Source organism: Acipenser ruthenus, chromosome 20, assembly GCF_902713425.1.
Source record: "Acipenser ruthenus chromosome 20, fAciRut3.2 maternal haplotype, whole genome shotgun sequence".
NCBI lineage: Eukaryota > Metazoa > Chordata > Actinopteri > Acipenseriformes > Acipenseridae > Acipenser > Acipenser ruthenus.
The window spans coordinates 10,396,358-10,418,736 of NC_081208.1; the positions used below are offsets into that span (position 1 = coordinate 10,396,358).

At 42.0% G+C, this 22,379-nt stretch overlaps 1 protein-coding gene across 1 annotated transcript in view; it reads left to right on the forward strand.

Moving 5' to 3' along the window:
• Window positions 1–1,279: 1,279 nt before the first annotated feature.
• LOC117425819 (von Willebrand factor A domain-containing protein 5B1) overlaps window positions 1,280–22,379 on the forward strand; it is a 105,177-nt gene continuing 84,077 nt past the window's right edge. Inside the window, exons 1-2 of the mRNA XM_058994070.1 lie at window positions 1,280–1,418; window positions 11,775–11,936. Of these exons, the coding sequence (XP_058850053.1) occupies window positions 1,280–1,418; window positions 11,775–11,936 (301 nt within the window). The remainder of the gene's footprint in view (window positions 1,419–11,774; window positions 11,937–22,379) is intronic.

Here is a 22,379-nt window from a genome sequence, read left to right on the forward strand (position 1 = left end):
CACAGTCCCAATGTACTGGAGTCGTGTAACAGGTAACAATAACTAGCATCCATCAGACAGCACGCTTGTATAAGCAACACGAGTCATAGTCGCAGTCCGTGTGAAACAGTATTATCATAATCTCAACAATACAAAGAGTGCTAAACTTTGTTGTGCCGTTTTGTTTCCTTCTATTTCTCTTCAATGTTGTCCAGTGCTGCTTCTCTTCCTTCCGCGTCCAAAATGGTCACAGTCCAGTTCCAATGTGTTCCCCCCGTGTTCTCTCCCTTCCTGTTCTTTTATTTCCAGTTATATAGGGGAACTAATCTAGTGGCACGGATGACTTGCACCTGACTACAATTAAGGTCCCAATCGCTTGTGACCGTGTCTATGATAAAATAATTAAAAGGATAAAACATACCCATAAACTCCTTATTGGGATCTCCCTTTGGGTACACAAATAAATAAAACACAGTGTAAAAAATACAATAAATAGTGCAAATCAAAGTACTAGTGAATACAACAATTAAAACTTGTGACAATCACTAAGGCTAACCCTCTTCTATAAAGAGGCTTAACTGAGCCTATGTTACATACGACAAACGATCAGGGGCTCCCGAATCCCAGTCCCACACTGATCTCTCCCTGTATACCACTCTGATTGAAATCCAGTGCATATCTGCAAAAGGAGACAATGATCTATTCAGGGATACCAAGGTTTTTAGCGAGCAAGGGATCGGAGTGAGAAAAACTGGGGCATAAAAGCCCTGCCCCTAGTCCTTATACATTCTGGGCACCACTGCACTTGTGAGTTGACTTCATCAGTAAAATCTTTTGCATATATTTAAAGCGATGATTCACTATGCAGGGTTACCTAGATGTTTAGTAAGGAAGAGTCTGACTGGGATTCAGGGAACAATGGCAGTTTTAAGGTTGATGAAACCATCAGTTTGACCAGCAGTGTAAAAGGCAGGCAACCAATACTGAGCAGCTCCTGAACTGAGGAGAAAGCAGCTTTACACAGACTGATAAGCACAGTGTCTGAGTTATTGCAATAAGAACCACTAAGAATGACAGCAAACACCACACAAAGGGAACTATATGGATGCAGTACTGTAAAGAACAAACAGGTGGTGGAGAATAATCTTTTCTTTTTGTTGTAATAGCACATGTTGTGTGGTTTGACTGGGGGAGGTGAGATATACTTGTAGGGGGTGAATTTACATGCCTTCTGGTCGTTTTATAATTTCCTAAATTGATCCATTTTGTTTCCACAGTCCAGCTGCGTCTCTGGGACAAAATGCCAGGGCTAATCAACAAGAACAAAAGGAGTGCATTGCCACTCAGTGTGTCTGAGATCACTTCCTGTGTCAGAGGGTACACCTTGGCGACAACAGCCTCCATGACATACAACAACACTGAGGACAACCCCATAGAAGGTAAGAGGAGCATTTGGTTATTTGCAGTCCTGGATAGAAAGCAGTGCTAGTAGCTTCAAATGTCATTTTTATAGATTTTATTTTGAACAAGTTCTGTAAAGTAATTGTAGTTAAAATCCCATTTATTATACAGGTCTTAAACATGCAGTTTTCAAAGAAACACGTTTTAGCACACATTTTTATTTTAAAACGTGGTATCTGGTACCACACCCGGAAATCTCTGTTTGCAGCCATGCTTCTAGACTGTCTAGCACTTTCTGGGTCATTTCATCGGAAAACGTGAATTTGTCCCCACCCCTTCACTGGCTTCTTTCCTGTCAATAACCAATCAGCTGCTTCCCCTATTGACTGACATACTTTCCAGCAACCCAGTTAGTGTAAGTCATTTTAAAAAGGCAATGAAAACAGAAACTTGCTTTAACCTGCAGTTATACAATCACTGTACTACTCGAAGGTGTTGAAATGTAAATGACTGTGTTACTGTAGCTACAATCACTATAATACTTGACAATGTTTAAATGGTTTTGGTGGCTCTGGGTTCTGTTGCTCCAGTGCTGAATTATTATCATTTGTATCTGAATCTCTCCCTTGCTTTGAGCTGAGCTGGAGATCCTCAGTCTCCACACTGAACATGTTTTCTCATTCCATTAGACTCTTATGACAATGTAACCTTTCCACTCTGCCAGCCCCGCCCTCTATGACCTTTCAACTCTGACAGCCCCACCCACTCTGACCTTTCAACTCTGACAGCCCCACCCACTCTGACCTTTCAACTCTGATAGCCCCGCCTACTCTCTCACCTTTCAACTCTGCCAGCCCGCCTACTCTCTGATGGGCTTTCAATAAACCCCTTCTATTGGTCACATGTGAGCTATCATAGTAAACATCACCTGAGCTGCTTTTGCACTGGTATATGACCAATGTGAATAATGTTCTATTAGCTATTTAGTAGACATGTTTTTATGTTCTATATATAAATGGTTAAGAACCATTTCAAATAAGAGCAGTTACTAAAAACGTGAATATGGATATTTATGACTAAAATCAAGTACAAGATACAGTGAATAGTTATAATATAATATATAAGAGCAGTAGTAGAATATGGCAAGGTATGGAGCAGTTCAGTACAAGTACAAGCTGATGCAAGTACTGGAACAATAGGGTGCCATGCAGAGAGGGCGAGAGAGAAATAATAGTCTGGAGATAGGAGGAAGCAGACAGCAATAGGTGAGTACAAGAGTTTTGAATTGGAGCCAGTGGAAGGAGAGGTGCAGCAGTGTAGCATGGGAGAAACGAGGAAGGGAAAAGACAACGCGGTCAGCAGAGTTTTGGTTGAGCTGGAATGGACAGATATCAGAGGCAGGGAGGCTGACCAGGAGGGAGTTGCAGTAACTAAGGTGGAACAGTACCAGTGCTTGAACTAGGAGCTGCATGGAGTAGTCTGTGAGGAAGGGGTGAATTCTGCATATGTTGCTGAGGAAGAAGCGACAGGAGCACACCAGGGTAGAGATGTGTGAAGAGTAGAAGAGGGAGGGGTCGAGGGTGACACTGAGGTTCTTGGTGTATGAGGAGGGAGAGAGGGTGGTGGATTCAAGAGGACTAGAGATAGAGAGATCAGAGGTGGAGGAGGAACGGTGGGGGGGAGATTTTAAGGCTGAGTTTAAGATGATGCGAGTGCATCCAGGAGGAGATAGAGATACAGGAGGACATGTCGGAGGGGGGAAAAGAGAGGACATCAACAGCAAAGAAATGATACGAGAAGCCATGGGAGGAGATGTGGGGGGAAAACAGAAGGGGTCCCAGGACTGAGTCTTGGGGGACACCTGTCGAAGGAGAGCAAGAGGCAGAGGGTGACCCACGCCAAGACACCCTGTACATGCGATCGGAGAGGTAGGCAAGACCAGTGCTGGAGAGTCCCAGGCCAGCAAGGGAGGAAAGGAGAATAGAGTGGTCGACTGTGTCAAAGACAGCAGAGCGGTCGAGGAGAATTAGGACAGAGGAGAGGGAGGTGGCACAGGCAGAGAGTAGAGAGTTAGTGACTGAGAGAAGAATAGTTTCAGTGGAGTGTGCTGGGCAAAAACCAGACTGGAGGGGGTTGAGCAGAGAGTGTGTTGACAAGAAATCAGAGAGCTGGCGATGTACCGCTCGCTCAAGGGTTTTAGAAAAGAAAGGGAGAAGGGAGACAGGACGGTAGTTTTGGATGGATGAGGGATCCAGGAAGGGTTTTTTTAAGATGGGGGTGATGCAGGCCTGTTTGAAGGCAGAGGGGAAACAGCCAGAGAGCAGGGGTGCAGCAGCCTGGAAGAGGTGAGGGGGGAGGGGGTCCAGAGCACACGTGGTGGGCTTATGGCTGTGGAGCAGGAAGCATAGATCACAGTAAGAGTTATTTACTAAAAAATGCTTTTAAGCAAATAAAAAGTAAGAAGACTTTGCTGTACAACATCAATGGTCATGTTTTTTTGAGTGGATGACCAGTCCCAACTCTACAAATATCAACAAATCAAGTGAGGTATGCATGGATGGTTAGTTTACAATTGCTAAGAACTGTTTTATGACTTTCTGGATACATTCTTTAGTGTACAAAGTGCCTTATATTGGTCGGCACCTTTTTTTATAAAAAGCTTTGATGTGCACAAATGCATTCATGATTATATATATACAATATATACAATATATATATATATATATATATATATATATATATATATATATATATATACACACTGTCACAAAGACGGCCGGAGTGGGTGGTGTCAGACCAGAGCCAGGAAGTAACACACAGAGACTTGGAGTTTTGGTTAAGCTGAGCGCGTGATCGCGCTCAGCATTTAATCATTAACAGAACAGAACAGAAAATAAAAGGTTGGAACACAAAAAACAGGACACGGCACTATACGCCAAAATAAAAAGACAAACAAAAACGGACCAAACAGACAAAACACGGTGAGCTTCTTTTAACGATTATTTTAACAATTACTTTTCTCCTTCTCTCTCTCCCGTTCTCCACTCACCGAACACCCAACAACCAGTGAGTGAAAACATGCAGCTTTTATGCAGTTGTACCGAGACTCGATTGCTAGTCAATCATTCAATTGGAATCTCGGTACAACTGCACATGAATTAATTAAAGTGCAATTCCCCGTGCTCACATATTATTACTTTTTACTTGCACGTGATGTGATGTGCCATCCCCGTGCCTAATACAAATATACAATTTTAACGCACACGTGAAACACAGACCCGTTTATATCCCGTGTACCAATGACTATACACCAACATTAACACACGCAAAATACAACACTTAACACACAAAACACACACAGGGGCGGGCACTTCGTCACAACACACACACACACAGTATATAGTGGCAGGGAAGATGGGTTACAGGGACTACATTTCCCAGAATGCCATGGGACTAAAGGAAATGAGAAGCACCTGAGGCTGATTAAGCCCTGACAAAGCAGGGGAAGCCCTGCAGTCAGGACTGCTGATGGCGAAGCAACCATACGCAGCCAGACTGAAGAAGCACAAGCTGCTGCTGAAGAGACCTGTGTGGGTGAAATAGGTATCGTGTTTTTGCTTGCTGGTAAATGGTTTAGCCGTCCAGCACGGTAGTTAGGGATGGAGAAAGTTTTAGTTATTGCTCCAAAGTGGAGTTAGGTTTTTGTTTTGTTTCTTTGTTTGTGTTTAATAAAACTGTGCAACTGCGCTTAAACTACCGTTCTGTGTCTGACTGTGTGTGTAGGGTGAAAAGTGAACCTTAGCCGTAAGGCTACATTTACGGGCTTAATCATTATAACCAATCAATCATTCATCTATCTATCTATCTAGTGCCTATAGAAAGTCTACACCCCCTTGAACTTTTTTCACATTTTGTTGTGTCAGTGCCTTAGAGTTTCATACATTTAAATGAGGATTTTTTTCCACTTATATACACACCATACTCCACACTGTTAAGGGGAAAAAAGTTTTTATTGAGAAAAAGATTATATATTAAAAATACAAAACTGAAAGATCATAATTGGATAAGTCTCCACCCCCCTGGGATAATACTTGATGGAAACACCTTTGGCAGAAATTACATCTGTGAGTCTGTTGGGATAGGTCTCTACCTACTTTGCACACCTAGATTTTGTAAAACTGTTCAAGCTCTGTCAAGTTCCTTGGGGAGCATTGATGGACAGCAGTCTTCAAGTCATGCCACAAATTTTCGATTGGATTTAGGTTGGGGCTCTAACTGGGTCACTCAAGGACATTTACCTTTTTGTTCCTTAGCCACTCCAGTGTAGCTTTGCTGTGTGCTTTGGGTCCTTGTCATGCTGAAAGGTGAACTTCCGTCCCAGTTTCAGCTGTCTTGCAGAGGGCAACAGGTTTTCTTCAAGGACTTCTCTGTACTTTGCTCCATTCATTTTCCTTTCTATTGACAAGTGCCCCAGTCCCTGCCGATGAGAAACATCCCCATAACACGATGCTACCACCACCATGCTTCACAGTAAGTATGGTGTTCTTTGGGTGATGCGCTGTGTTGGGTTTGCGCCAAACATAACGCTTTACATTTAGGCCAAAAAGTTCCATTTTAGTTTTGTCAGACCACAAAACTTTTTGCCACATGTTTTTTTTGCATACTTCAAATGGGATTCAAGGTGGGCTTTTCTTGAGTAGTGGCTTCCTTCATGCCACTCTACCATACAGGCCAGATTTGTGGAGTGCTTGGGATATTGTTGTCACATGCGCACTTTGACCATTCTTGGCCATAAAAGCCTGTAGCTCTTACAAAGTTGCCATTGGCCTCTTGGTAGCCTCTCTGATCAGTCTCCTTTTTGCTCAGTCATCCAGTTTGGAGGGACGGCCTGATCTAGGCAGGGTCTTGGTGGTGCCATACGCCTTCCACTTCTTAATGGTCTTGACTGTGCTCCAAGAGATATTCAAGGCCTTTGTCCCGGAGTTCTTTTGAAAGCGCCTTGGTGCTCATGGTTGAGTCTTTGCTTTGAAATGCACTACCCAGCAGAGGGAACCTACAGGAACTGCTGAATTTATCCTGAAATCATGTGAATCACTACAATTTAACAAAGGTGGAGGCTACTAAACTTGTTGTGTGATTTTGAAGGCGATTGGTTACACCTGAGCTAATTTAGGATTGCTATTACAAGGGGGTGGACACTTATCCAACCAAGCGATTTCAGTTTTTATTTTTAATAAATTTTCTACAAATTATGTGGGGTAGGAGGTGTAGATAAATGAAAAAAAATATATATATATATTTTAATGCATTTTAATTCCAGGCTATAAGGCAACAAAGAGGGGTGTAGACTTTCTATAGCCACTGTATCTATCTATATTTGCAAAAAACTTTGTTGATGCATCAGTTAGGGTTGATAGTGAGCATGGTTTTAGGAAAGGGAGATCGTGTCTAACTAACCTGCTTGATTTTTTTGAGGATGCAACATCAACAATAGATAATTGCAAAGCACATGACATGGTTTATATAGATTTCCAGAAAACTTTTGACAAAGTCCCGCATAAAAGATGAATTCTCAAACTGGCGCTCAGGGATTTAAAGAAATGCATGCACATGGATTAGGGAGTGGTTAACATGTAGAAAACAGAAAGTACTGATTAGAGGAGAAACCTCAAAATGGAGCGAGGTAACCAGTGGTGTACCACAGGGATCAGTATTAGGTCCTCTGCTATTCCTAATCTACATTAATGATTTAGATTCTGGTATAGTAAACAAACTTGTTAAATTTGCAGACGACACAAAAATAGGAGGAGTGGCAAACACTATTGCTGCAGCAAAGGTAATTCAAAATGATCTAGGCAGCATTCAGAACTGGACAGACATGGCAAATGAAATTTAATAGAGAAAAGTGTAAAGTACTGCATGCAGGCACTAAAAATGTGCATTATAAACATTATATGGGAGATACTGAAATTGAAGAAGGAATCTATGAAAAAGACCTAGGAGTTTATGTTGACTCAGAAATGCCTTCATCTAGACAATGTGGGGAAGCTATAAAAAAGGCCAACAAGATGCTTGGATATTTTGTGAGAAGTGTTGAATTTAAATCAAGGGAAGTAATGTTAAAACGTTACAATGCATTAGTAAGACCTCACCTAGAATATTGTGTTCAGTTCTGGTCACCTTGTTACAAAAAGGATATTGCTGCTCTAGAAAAAGTGCAAAGAGGAGCAACCAGAATTATCCTGGGTTTAAAAGGCATGTCGTATGCAGACTTCTAAAAGAATTGAATCTGTTCAGTCTTGAACAAAGAAGACTACACGGCGATCTGATTCAAACATTCAAAATCCTAAAAGATAGACAATGTCGACCCAGGGGACTTTTTTGACCTGAATAAAAGAAACAAGGACCAGGAGTCACAAATGGAGATTAGATAAAAGGGCATTCAGAACAGAATAAGAGGCACTTTTTTACACAGAGAATTGAGGGTCTGGAACCAACTCCCCAGTAATCTTGTTGAAGCTGACACCCTGGGATCCTTCAAGAAGCTGCTTGATGAGATTCTGGGATCAATAAGCTAGTAACAACCAAACGAGCAAGATGGGCTGAATGGCCTCCTCTTGTTTGTAAACTTTATGTTCTTAATATCAGTTTAATAAGTTAAATAAACAGCCAGATATTACAAATGTCATTTATTTTGATAAGAAATACTGAACCGGTGTGTTTTTCCCCCTACATTGTCATGGTGGCAGTACTGGGGTTGCAGATCAGCAAGTAACACTTGAGCCCTGTGCAGCCAGCTTGCTGGAGCTGTGTGTGATATCATGCAGCTGGCTGCATCAAATGCTCCGCTGCACAGATCACCATGATTAAAACACATCTGCAAGAATCACCATGATTAAAACACATCTGCAAGGATCTCCATGATTAAAACGCCTGCACCTCAATATTGAATCAACGGAACACAGAACCGCTCAACAGAATTGCAAACATTGTAAAATAAATAACATTACATTTGAAACTCCTTACTCTTTAAACAGACTGCTTTATGAATGTCAAACTGTATTTCAAATTAAAAATGTTCTTTAGAAAACGCCAGATCTTTGTGATTAGGGCCCTGTGACAGGATGACAGAGGTTGAAACTCAGAGACAGTGTGAAAGTTCAAAAATAAAGCTTTTAATATACAAAAACACAAAATAAACCGGCACAAGGGCCAAACAAAAAGGTTTCTAAGACACAAAATAAACACAAAATGAAACTTACACAATAAGCCTTTGCCTTCACTGGATTAAAAATGAACAAAACCAGCACACACAGAAAAACCACTCTTACTTCCTCTCCTTCTAGAACTCTCTCTCAAATGGGAGGCTGAGGCCTCCTTTTATGCCAGGTGGCTGAGTGTTTAATTGGATAATTAATTGTTTGATTGCTCCCACCTGACGCAATCGACCTGGGCAGGGAGGAGAATTTAACTCCATCCCTGTCAGTATTTCCAAAGCCCTGCTCTGCCACAGGCCCACTCATACAGTATGTGAGGCAGTTTCATATTAGACTTGCATCATTCTGGGTACAGTGCTGTTCACGTCCATTCTGTCTGCATACATTCTCATTATTTATAGGATCCAAGCCTCAACTGCAGAGCTACATTTCAATTAAGATTGTTGGCCCCCACCACCCAGTACAGGCATTAAGCTATTCATTACTGACAGAATATTCCTATCCTAACACCAGCTTATAAATAATACATTTATTAGAGCAGAATATAAACTGGCTGATTTAGGGAAAATCGAGAAAGATTTTAAATATGATGTGGCTGGGTGAAAGCCCTGCTGAATTGAGTATGTGTGTGTGTGTGTGTGTGTGTGTATGGGGGGGGGGGGGGGGGGGGTCAATTTCTCCCTGTCAAAACATGTGGGAATGTAGCTGGAGCCGACAATTGAATGAATAGTTAATTAGCCTCCACCCACTGATGTATAAGGTGTTCACGGGTGTTAGTGAGGATTAGAGATTTAATGCTGGTGAAAGAGGTGGAGGTCCGTGTTGCGGGTTCCGTGCTGTGCTGTCCCGTCTAATGTTTATATTCATGGGTTTTTGTAAACCCTTTTGTTTTGGCCCTTGCGCTGTTTATTTTGTTAAGTGTGTTTTGTCAGTGTTATAAATAAACTGTGCATTAGCGCATTAAACCTGCAGCTTACTGTGTCTGAGTCTCTCCTTGCCAATACCATCTGGGCTGTGATACTACTGTGCCACATATGGTTACATCATTAACAACTTCTGAAGCAATAAATCAGTTGGTTGCTGTTTTTTTAAAGAAATATATTTGGTTATTCAGCTTGTATTGGATTGCGCTGACAAGCCTGTGGGATCACGCTGACAAGCCTAGGGGAGGAGCGCTGACAAGCCTGGGGGATTGGCTGACAAGCCTGGGGGATCACACTGACAAGCCTGGGGGATTGCGCTGACAAGCCTGGGGGATCGTGCCGACAAGCCTGGGGGATCACACTGACAAGCCTGGGGGATCGTGCCGACAAGCCTGGGGGAGGAGCGCTGACAAGCCTGGGGGATCGTGCCGACAAGCCTGGGGGAGGAGTGCTGACAAGCCTGGGGGATCGGCTGACAAGCCTGGGGGATCGTGCTGACAAGCCTGGGGGAGGAGCGCTGACAAGCCTGGGGGATCGTGCTGACAAGCCTGGGGGATCGTGCCGACAAGCCTGGGGGAGGAGCGCTGACAAGCCTGGGGGATCGTGCTGACAAGCCTGGGGGATCGTGCCGACAAGCCTGGGGGATCGTGCCGACAAGCCTGGGGGAGGAGCGCTGACAAGCCTGGGGGAGGAGCGCTGACAAGCCTGGGGGATTGTGCTGACAAGCCTGGGGGAGGAGCGCTGACAAGCCTGGGGGAGGAGCGCTGACAAGCCTGGGGGATCGTGCTGACAAGCCTGGGGGATCGTGCCGACAAGCCTGGGGGATCGTGCCGACAAGCCTTGGGGAGGAGCGCTGACAAGCCTGGGGGAGGAGCGCTGACAAGCCTGGGGGATTGTGCTGACAAGCCTGGGGGAGGAGCGCTGACAAGCCTGGGGGATCGGCTGACAAGCCTGGGGGATTGTGCTGACAAGCCTGGGGGAGGAGCGCTGACAAGCCTGGGGGATCGCGCTGTCAAGCCTGGGGGATCACACTGACAAGCCTGGGGGAGGAGCGCTGACAAGCCTGGGGGATCGGCTGACAAGCCTGGGGGATTGTGCTGACAAGCCTGGGGGAGGAGCGCTGACAAGCCTGGGGGATCGCCCTGTCAAGCCTGGGGGATCGGCTGACAAGCCTGGGGGATTGTGCTGACAAGCCTGGGGGAGGAGCGCTGACAAGCCTGGGGGATCGCCCTGTCAAGCCTGGGGGATCACACTGATAAGCCTGGGGGATCGCACTGACAAGCCTGGGGGAGGAGTGCTGACAAGCCTAGGGGAGGAGCGCTGACAAGCCTGGGGGATCGCACTGACAAGCCTGGGGGATCGTGCTGACAAGCCTGGGGGAGGAGCGCTGACAAGCCTGGGGGAGGAGCGCTTGTGCTTCCACTCGAGGATGAGCTTTGATTGGGGGTGGGTGGGGGGGGGGGGTAATAGATCTCCTTCTAGCAGCTGATCAGTTAATATATTTGAGTCAATGTGAAAGGCTCAGATGCCATTACAAGGGTAACTCTGTTCGGATCGCCTGTCAGTCACTGGTGGGGTCTCCCTCTCACATGAACTAAAAGTGCAGTGCAGCAAGGCGTAGATTCCACAAGGTGCCTGCAGACACCAGGACTGCGTTCAATGAGCTGAGCGCTCTCTCTGGAGCCCCGTAACAGATGTTAGCAGTTATAGAACGGTCTGTTAGGAGCGAGCAGTTTCACAATGCCAGGCAAGACAGCACGTGTATTAAAACAGTTAACAGTTTTGCAATTTTTGTATATTTTAAAAACTATATATAATTACTACTACTGTATTTGTGTAATGTAAAGTTATTGACACTTTTTTGGTTTTGCATCTTGAGTCAGATTTGTCAAGTTATAAATAGTCCATGTTTCTTTTCTAATACAATTGTCAATTAAAACAAAAAAAAATCCTCATCAGTTTTAAAAAGCCAAAATGACAACAAAAATATTATGCACAATTAGCAATGTAAGTTTTGTATAAGTAATATTATGGTATTAAAAAAAACACACTGTTAATAAGCAATTGTTTATCAAAAGTGTTAAAGTGTTTTTTAAATATGACTATTCTCACTAATATTGCAAGTTGATAAAAAGAACATCAGCAGACGTATGAATGCGAGCACAGTGCTTGTCTGAGCTGAGCTGATTTCCCACTCAGTTCCCACTCAGTTGCTCAGTTCCCACTGTTAAATATCCCTTCCCTTGTTGTTTAGGTCTCTTTGTGTACCCTTTGGACGAGTTCTCCACTGTTGTTGGTTTCGAAGCAATGATATCCAGAAGGATCCTAACAGTGCAAATAAAAGACAAAGCAAAGATGGACGACTGTTACTTCGACTGTTGTACGATGTCCAATGGAACCTTTCAGAGTGGCATTGGTAAGCTTGAGTGGAGAGTTTCTTTTGTTGATTTTTCCCATCAGCCCCATTTGTATTAAAGTCATTCAATGCAAACCTTTCTATTAAGGCCAGTCAAGAGACAGACACAATTTGGCCTTATAGAGGGGTGACCGCACAACAGAAACACAGCATTCATGTAACAAATGAATATAACATGTAAACAGCCCTTAGTTAAGCTCATTTATTTAACACTATTGCAAAGTTTAACCATTCTGGATGTTATTTATTTTAGCAGTCATATATGCATTTCATACGGTTAGTCCATGTTGACGAGTACTATATTATACTGCATATGGTATAATACCCTTCATTTGTTCACTGTTTATTATGTGCAGGTCAGATAGTGAAATAATGATGAGACTAGCAGGATTAAACACTTCTTATATAGTGTATGTTACAAATATCTATGGTAGGCAATGAGAACTGAAGAGCAGCTTCTGAATCTGAATTCTGAGTTGTTGCAAATAACACTGAATGATTGCAAGCAACTGACTACCGAACCCCTGACTCTGTTACACTGTTTATTGAATACAAATGTACAGCTGTGTATGCTGGTGAAACTACCAAACCAGTAGCCCTTAGATGTGCACAGCATGCATATGACTGTATACACTGGGAGTCTAGACCCACTCCAGTGTCCTTGCACTTCAACCAACACGACCACCTTTTCAAACTACACGCATGCAGATCAGTTTTATATCAAACCAGAATGCCCAATGAAAGAGAGACCACCGAACAACAAGCAATAGCACCACTAATACATGTCTTCATTTTGTGTTATTTATTTCTACCTATTTCTCTTGCCTACGTGACCAGCGACTCACACCACTGCAGTCTTTCCCATTCGCACACACTCACGCCTCGTAACCACTGAGAGGCTGTTCCCACTTTATCATGCACATGGATTAGGGAGTGGTTAACATGTAGAAAACAGAAAGTACTGATTAGAGGAGAAACCTCGAAATGGAGTGAGGTAACCAGTGGTGTACCACAGGGATCAGTATTAGGTCCTCTGCTATTCCTGCTATTAATGATTTAGACTCTGATATAGTAAGCAAACTCGTTAAATTTGCAGACGACACAAAAATAGGAGGAGTGGCAGACACTGTTGAAGCAGCAAAGGTCATTCAAAATGATCTAGACCGCATTCAAAATTGGGCAGACACATGGCAAATGAAATTTAATAGAGAAAAGTGTAAAGTATTGCATGCGGGCAATAAAAATGTGCATTATAAATATCATATGGGAGATAGTGAAATTGAAGAAGGGAACTATGAAAAAGACCTAGGAGTTTATGTTGACTCAGAAATGTCTTCATCTAGACAATGTGGGGAAGCTAAAAAAGGCTAACAAGATGCTTGGATATATTGTGAGAAGTGTTGAATTTAAATCAAGGGAAGTAATGTTAAAACTCTACAATGCATTAGTAAGACCTCACCTAGAATATTGTGTTCAGTTCTGGTCACCTCGTTACAAAAAGGATATTGCTGCTCTAGAAAGAGTGCAAAGAAGAGAAACCAGAATTATCCCGGGTTTAAAAGGCATGTCGTATGCAGACAGGCTAAAATAATTAAATCTATTCAGTCTTGAACAAAGAAGACTACGCTCTGATCTGATTCAAACATTCAAAATCCTAAAAGGTATAGACAATGTCAACCCGGGGGACTTCTTTGACTTGAAAAAAGAAAAAAGGACCAGGGGTCATAAATGGAGATTAGATAAAGGGGCATTCAGACAGAAAATAGGAGGCACTTTTTTACACAGAGAATTGTGAGGGTCTGGAACCAACTCCCCAGTAATGTTGTTGAAGCTGACACCCTGGGATCCTTCAAGAAGCTGCTTGATGAGATTCTGGGATCAATAAGCTACTAACAACCAAACGAGCAAGATGGGCTGAATGGCCTCCTCTCGTTTGTAAACTTTCTTATGTTCTTATGTTCTTATGTAATCAAACCAGGGGTCACAAATGGAGATTAGATAAAGGGGCATTCAGAACAGAGAATAGGAGGCACTTTTTTACACAGAGAATTGTGAGGGTCTGGAACCAACTCCCCAGTAATGTTGTTGAAGCTGACACCCTGGGATCCTTCAAGAAGCTGCTTGATGAGATTCTGGGATCAATAAGCTACTAACAACCAAATGAGCAAGATGGGCCGAATGGCCTCCCCTCGTTTGTAAACTTTCTTATGTTCACACTCCCCAATAACATATACTGTAGAGTGAATCTAAAACCATTCCAACACTAGAAGACATTGAAAAGACTCCTAGTCAAAACGGCATTGAATTGAAGTTTCGTTTAGTATTTCTTATAAAAAGGCAAGGAAAGAGTAAAAAAAAAAAGTAATTAGAAGCTACTCCCTGTGTAAGGAGATTGTAATTGGGGCTTCTGTGTTTCACTTTTTATTTCATTTTTTGGTACTTATTTTTAGCTATTTTCCAGTTATAAGTAATGTTTATGGGAGTGGAGATGTGAGCATGGGAGAAAGTCACTTGCGAGCTCGAGGGCAGATTGTGTTGGTGTGAGCATTCCTGCAAGTATGCACATGTGGATAAAATTACATTGCCTGTTTGAGCAAATTTTGTCTTACACCTGCGAAGGCAAGGATGAATTTCCCCAATGTTAGATTTTTCAGTAATCTGGGGTCTCTGGATTTCTGTGTAACTGATAGATCTCCACAATCCACCACTCTATGATCCGGAAACTGATGTGGCCATCAATAATGAAACAAGATTGAAGTCCTTACCTTCAATTATGTTGTGCTGAATTTGCAGGGATATTGAGTGACATCTAGCTGATGTTGAAGAGGAGGAGCCGTATGTAGATGGAATGACCGAGGTTAGAGCGGAAGCGGAAGTAACTGAAGTGGCCGCTACAGTGTTTCCTGCAGGAATTACTGATAAAGCTGCATGAATGTTTTTATTTCATGAAATATCACGGAGTGCTGCTGCTGAATTTCGCTTGCTGGAGCGGCTGCCTGCTGATTAGACTTGCTGGCTGTGGGGATGTCTTGCTCTGGCACAGACTGCCTGCTGTCTGGTTGGAAACACTGAACTGCTGGGTGTGGATGGGGAGCTTTTTTGAGTGGAAAGGTTCTGCCGAGATGGAGTTGCATAGAGAATAAACAGTGTTTCTCGATTGCTCCCTGCTGGGATCGAGCTGCTGTTTTTTAGAAGGGTCTTTAAGTTTGTTCAGAGTCCAGTCCTTCCAGTATAGTCACTCTGGAGGTGCGTCCTGAGTCAGGAGTCACTTGGATCGGTGAAGATTAGCTCCTTGGGTGGCAGGTATACAAAGAGAATCTTGGTCGGGAGGCACCTGTTCAGATCTTACAGAGCCGCCGGACAGAGAAAAGAAAGGTGGGCTGATCGCACCCTGGTTTGAAGCTGCAGGGGAATGGTCTGCTATAGACACGAAATCCTTAGAATCATCTGAATCTGAGGAGAGGTGCTTCGAGTACATGTTTAAATGCTTTTAGCTTTTTTAATATGTCATTCCAAAAATGTGAGTCTTGCAATCCACTTTGGTTTACACCAAATGAAAAAACACAAGACAACTGTTGGTTAAATAGAGTAGATTTAATTGATGAAAGGAGATGGTAGGATACAGGGGGCCTAGCTCCTCCCCCGAACCTCACTTTATAGGTTACCATTACAAATCAGGAAGGAGGGACATTGCTCAATTGCACTACACAAAGTTTTTTTGCAGGATATTTATTTATTTTTTCATGGGGAAAGGGGTCAAGCCAACATGAATTGAGTAACCATTTCCAGTGTTTTTCCAGTGTTTATTGGATATAACCGATTTAATTGTTTTTGTAACGGGGGTGTTTTATTGGTTTTTATTGGTTAAATATTGGTTAAGAGAGAATGGGATTGTAAGAATTAGGAACATCAATTAAATAATACAATAGGTGTAATAAAAAGAAAGCTGTAGGGTACAATAAAGGGAACAGGAGTGGATGAAGCGAGTCTCAGCTGAGTAGCCTTAGGGGAAGTAGATGTAAGTGGGATGGAATAAGGTTAGATGCATCTTGTTTCCCTCCTACGCTTTCTGCAATTCCTTTCTCCTGGCTTTTCATTTTTTAAACGTTTTATTTAAATTTTAAAGAGCAAGTACTTTGAAATTTCATGTAGTCTTCTACTGTCCGAGATGAGGGCCTTTTATAATATTTACAACCATTCGGAGTTGTTTTTATTGCAGTAAATCAAATTATTTCACTTGAGTTAGAACATAGGAAAGTTTACAAACGAGAGAAGGCCATCCGGGCCATCTTGCTTGTTTGGTTGTTAGTAGCTTATTGATCCCAGAATCTCATCAAGCAGCTTCTTGAAGGATCCCAGGGTGTCAGCTTCAACAGCATTACTAGGGAGTTGGTTCCAGACTCCCACAATTCTCTGTGTAAAAAAGTGCCTCGACATGTGAGGCATGTTGTCCGTATCCTCCTTTGTAAAAAGTTTCAGGCGCTGCTGTAGAAATATATGCAAGTCAGGCTAGATAAGTTAACGGTATGTATGGAAGTAAGAGCCAGTGCCATCTAGTAATGTGACTGTAATAATATGAGCAACTCCTGAACTCAGGCAAATCACCTGAATGCAGACCTTAACACAGGTTTGTACACACATATGTATATATACAGACGTGCTCAAATTTGTTGGTATCCCTCCACAAAAAACGAAGAATGCACAATTTTCTCTGAAATAACTTGAAACTGACAAAAGTAATTGGCATCCACCATTGTTTATTCCATATTTAATAGAAATCAGACTTTGCTTTTGATTTTTTATTCAACATAGTATTGTAAATAATAAAACAAATGAAAATGGCATGGACAAAAATGATGGGACCGCTAACCTAATATTTAATATTTTTTGCACAACCTTTAGAGGCAATCACTGCAATCAAACGTTTTCTGTAGCTCTCAATGAGACTTCTGCACCTGTTAACAGGTAGTTTGGCCCACTCTTCCTGAGCAAACTGCTCCAGCTGTCTCAGGTTTGATGGGTGCCTTCTCCAGACTGCACGTTTCAGCTCTTTCCATAGATGTTCGATAGGATTCAGATCAGGACTCATAGAAGGCCACTTCAGAGTAGTCCAATGTTTTGTTCTTATCCATTCTTGGGTACTTTTAGCTGTGTGTTTTGGGTCATTATCCTGTTGGAGGACCCATGACCTGCGACTGAGACAGAGCTTTCTGACACTGGGCAGTACGTTTCGCTCCAGAATGCCTTGATAGTCTTGAGATTTCATTGTGCCCTGCACAGATTCAAGGCACCCTGTGCCAGGCGCAGCAAAGCAGCCCCAAAACATAACCGAGCCTCCTCCATGTTTCACTGTAGGTATGGTTCTTTTCTTTGAAAGCTTCATTTTTTCATCTGTGAACATAGAGCTGATGTGACTTGCCAAAAAGCTCCAGTTTTGACTCATCTGTCCAAAGGACATTCTCCCAGAAGGATTGTGGCTTGTCAATATGCATTTTAGCAAATTCCAGTCTGGCTTTTTTATGTTTTTCTGTCAAAAGTGGAGTCCTCTTGGGTCTTCTTCCATGGAGCCCACTTTCGCTCAAAAAGCGACGGATGGTGTGATCAGAAACTGACGTACCTTCACCTTGTAGTTCAGCTTGTATCTCTTTGGCAGTTATCCTTGGTTCTTTTTCTACCATTCGCACTATCCTTCTGTTCAATCTGGGGTTGATTTTCCTCTTGCGGCCGCGCCCAGGGAGGTTGGCTACAGTTCCATGGACCTTAAACTTCTTAATAATATTTGCAACTGTTGTCACAGGAACATCAAGCTGCTTGGAGATGGTCTTGTAGCCATTACCTTTACCATGCTTGTCTCCTCAGACAACTCTCTCCTTTGCTTTCTCTGGTCCATGTTCAGTGTGGTGCACACAATGATACCAAACAGCACAGTGACTACTTTTCTCCATTTAAGTAGGCTGAATGACTGATTACAAGATTGGAGACATGTGTGATACTAATTAAAGAAACCAATTAGTTTGAAATATCACTATAATCCAATTATTTATTATCTTTTCTAAGGGGTACCAACAAATGTGTCCAGGCCATTTTAGAATATCTTTGTAGAATAAGCAATAATTCATCTCTTTTCACAGCTTCTTTGCTTTATTCTATGACATACCAAAGGCATGCAAGTATACATGATAAAATAGCTTTTAATTTCATCACTTTTCAGGAGGAATGAAGCATTATTTCAATGAGCTGTAAGGGTACTAACAAATTTGAGCATGTCTGTATATGGTATTTGCTAACGGTTGATCTTGTAGGCACCAATAAGTTCCCTGCACCAACAGGTACCTAAAAGGAAAATATTATCGATAACTGAAAAACTCAGTGAGTAACGTTGGTTTATAGTAGCACAAAACAAAACCAACCGTACACCGGTCTAGATAGGAATTAATAACACAGGCACATAGGTTTCCAACTCACTAGAAGATAATCCTGTACGACTATATTGACTATTAGTTTTGTTACATTTTAAGTAGAATTGAATCTGCCCTGTCATTTTTAACCCAATGCCTGGCTGGCAGGGATAGCTCAATAATAGCAAACTTCCCTTACAACTTCAAACTACTAGGAGCGAATCCTGAGCAATGTGTATCTTTGAAAGTTTCTTATTGAAAATATATTACTTATATCACAGTCAACATAGTGTAGCACCCTCTCATTTTTTGTATTAATTAAAATATATTTTACCACTTGTATTGTAATATTTTAAAGGGATTATTTATATACATTTCCACTCTATTTAATGATGTACCTGTTTAACAGGGATGGAAAGGTGTATGCAGCTGTAATGTATGTTCCTTCTGAAGCTTTGTAGAGATTCTGAGTTTATTAAATCACACTAATCACAGTTGCACTGGGGTGAATTCTACACACAGTTTGACAATAAAATAGTATGTATACATAATTCCAATGGGTTACTATACATTATAATGGCACAGTACTTTACAAGTAACAAATGATTCACCAAAACAGGTAAAGCTCTATGTTATACATGCTGGCACACCCTGTTCCAATAAGCACCCTTCAGAGTTCAGGACCCCAAACTAGTTTTAAATTGTGGGCAACATGAAAAAAAGAACATGTTTTTTGTGCTTACTTTTTTATTGCCACAGTATTTGAAAATTCAAAGATTTCAAACCAAATGAGTAATATGGAAAGTACATGGAAATGAATAATACACTGAGACTAAATAATAATATCCCAAGCAAAGAAATCACTAATAAATAAGATAACCTTAAGAATATCTAAAACAAACTAAATTAAAGCTCGGATCTGCCTGAATTGAACATTGATATGTTCTATTTCAAAAGACACATTTTATAAGAAGATAAAAATACCACCGGATATTAACTAGGAGTGATGTGGCAAGTTTTATTTCCTTAAAGTTAGAAGCACTGATTTTAAAGAAAATCATTCTGAAATTCATACCGACACAAAGAGACAGTGCTTAACAACATTAGTCCAGAAAGTGTCAACTCTGATATGAACTAGCCAGAAACTTCCTCTAGCCCCCTTTTTTCCCCACAATCACATAAAAAAACAAGAGCTTTGGCCACTAAAATGTGTCTTCAGAACTGGCTTCCACGCTGTTAGTATTGCACCACGGTACCACAGTCTTCATGCTGCTTCGAACAGGAGGAACCCAGTCTTGTTACCTTAAAATAAGTCCTGAGTGCTTTACCCGAGAGGATACCAACTACACAATGGAAATGTCATGCAATATTACACAAGAGTAATGCTTATTAAGATCACCTAAAATAGAGAAGATCTTATCTGTAATACTATAATTCTGGAAACTATCTTAACTGGGAAACTGCTGTAAACTTCCACGATTCATCGCTATGTCATTTCTAGAGAATGTCTGTAAGTGACACCTCCGAAGTTATACAGAATCAGATATTCCAGGAATGAAGCATTGCCTTTTTAAAGGACCACAACTTAATGTTTGCTTCTTGCTCTTTATGGGTAACTGCATGTAACTTGCAGTTTCATTGCTAAGTGATTATGAGAGAATCTCTTATAGTTAATTCTATAGAAGTTGCCTTGACTAATTACTAGAATACTATTATTGTTTGCTTTTCATGTTTGTAACAGGGGTGTTCTGTTACTGTGTGGGTATCCGCTGAGAGAACGAGAGAGACACAGAGGTGTTGACATTGAAACACTGCTTGGCATTAATTACAAGGGGTTGCAGTGGTTGGTGGCTGCCACTAGGGTACCAGCAATGGTAGCCCTAATGCAGAAGGACATATGAACAAGTGTACATATTTATAAAAAGGCAAAACAAACACTGTACAAAAACTACTAAGAAACAAAAGGTGGCCAAGCTCAGGCCGTGCTCTACTCCCACTAAAGGGAGGTCCTGCACCAGGATCCTTCTCCCTGCTAAAACTAAATGAACTGGTGTGGGGTTCCAATTCCCCGAACTCCATCATAGGGGTTAAAAGTATAAATGATCCCGGTTAAACACAGTGATAATCTGTAGCTCACCCTGGTTCCACACCCAGGTGCGAGGGTCCTTCTCCTTCAGGTTTGTTGAAGAAAACACAGCATAAACACAACACAAACAAAGACGAACCAAGTACTGGCTTTCTAGCCCCATTTTAAAGGCAGATGACTAGGGTTCATCATTTATAAAATCTGCATTTGACACCTGGCCACCTGCTGCACATTCCTTTGAATTAGGCAGGGAGGGAAGTTTAACCTCCCAGTGCTGCAAATCAAACAAAACCATATTCTTTACAGGGGCAGGCCTCACCCCAGCCGCAGTGTTGTACAAATAAATCATTATTGCTTACATATATCAACCTCAGGCCAGAACTTGAATCAAGGGGCATTAATAGCCTACTGTTTGTTATAGCATGTAAATCTGATGTTATTTTCAGAGGATGTGTGGCAAAGTGGTTAAGTGGATACAGGTGCAGGAGTGATGCAGTGCATGATTAAACAGACAAAGAGAGTTAGAATCCAGTTGGAAAGGGATTTTATTGTATCCAGGTCTGGTGACCAAATACAGTGCCTTGCGAAAGTATTCGGCCCCCTTGAACTTTGCGACCTTTTGCCACATTTCAGGCTTCAAACATAAAGATATGAAACTGTAATTTTTTGTGAAGAATCAACAACAAGTGGGACACAATCATGAAGTGGAACGAAATTTATTGGATATTTCAAACTTTTTTAACAAATAAAAAACTGAAAAATTGGGCGTGCAAAATTATTCAGCCCCCTTAAGTTAATACTTTGTAGCGCCACCTTTTGCTGCGATTACAGCTGTAAGTCGCTTGGGGTATGTCTCTATCAGTTTTGCACAATGAGAGATTTTTGCCCATTCCTCCTTGCAAAACAGCTCGAGCTCAGTGAGGTTGGATGGAGAGCATTTGTGAACAGCAGTTTTCAGTTCTTTCCACAGATTCTCGATTGGATTCAGGTCTGGACTTTGACTTGGCCATTCTAACACCTGGATATGTTTATTTGTGAACCATTCCATTGTAGATTTTGCTTTATGTTTTGGATCATTGTCTTGTTGGAAGACAAATCTCTGTCCCAGTCTCAGGTCTTTTGCAGACTCCATCAGGTTTTCTTCCAGAATGGTCCTGTATTTGGCTCCATCCATCTTCCCATCAATTTTAACCATCTTCCCTGTCCCTGCTGAAGAAAAGCAGGCCCAAACCATGATGCTGCCACCACCATGTTTGACAGTGGGGATGGTGTGTTCAGGGTGATGAGCTGTGTTGCTTTTACGCCAAACATATCGTTTTGCATTGTTGCCAAAAAGTTCGATTTTGGTTTCATCTGACCAGAGCACCTTCTTCCACATGTTTGGTGTGTCTCCCAGGTGGCTTGTGGCAAACTGTAAACGACACTTTTTATAGATATCTTTAAGAAATGGCTTTCTTCTTGCCACTCTTCCATAAAGGCCAGATTTGTGCAGTATATGACTGATTGTTGTCCTATGGACAGAGTCTCCCACCTCAGCTGTAGATCTCTGCAGTTCATCCAGAGTGATCATGGGCCTCTTGGCTGCATCTCTGATCAGTCTTCTCCTTGTATGAGCTGAAAGTTTAGAGGGACGGCCAGGTCTTGGTAGATTTGCAGTGGTCTGATACTCCTTCCATTTCAATATTATCGCTTGCACAGTGCTCTTTGGGATGTTTAAAGCTTGGGAAATCTTTTTGTATCCAAATCCGCCTTTAAACTTCTCCACAACAGTATCTCGGACCTGCCTGGTGTGTTCCTTGTTCTTCATGATGCTCTCTGCGCTTTAAACGGACCTCTGAGACTATCACAGTGCAGGTGCATTTATACGGAGACTTGATTACACACAGGTGGATTCTATTTATCATCATTAGTCATTTAGGTCAACATTGGATCATTCAGAGATCCTCACTGAACTTCTGG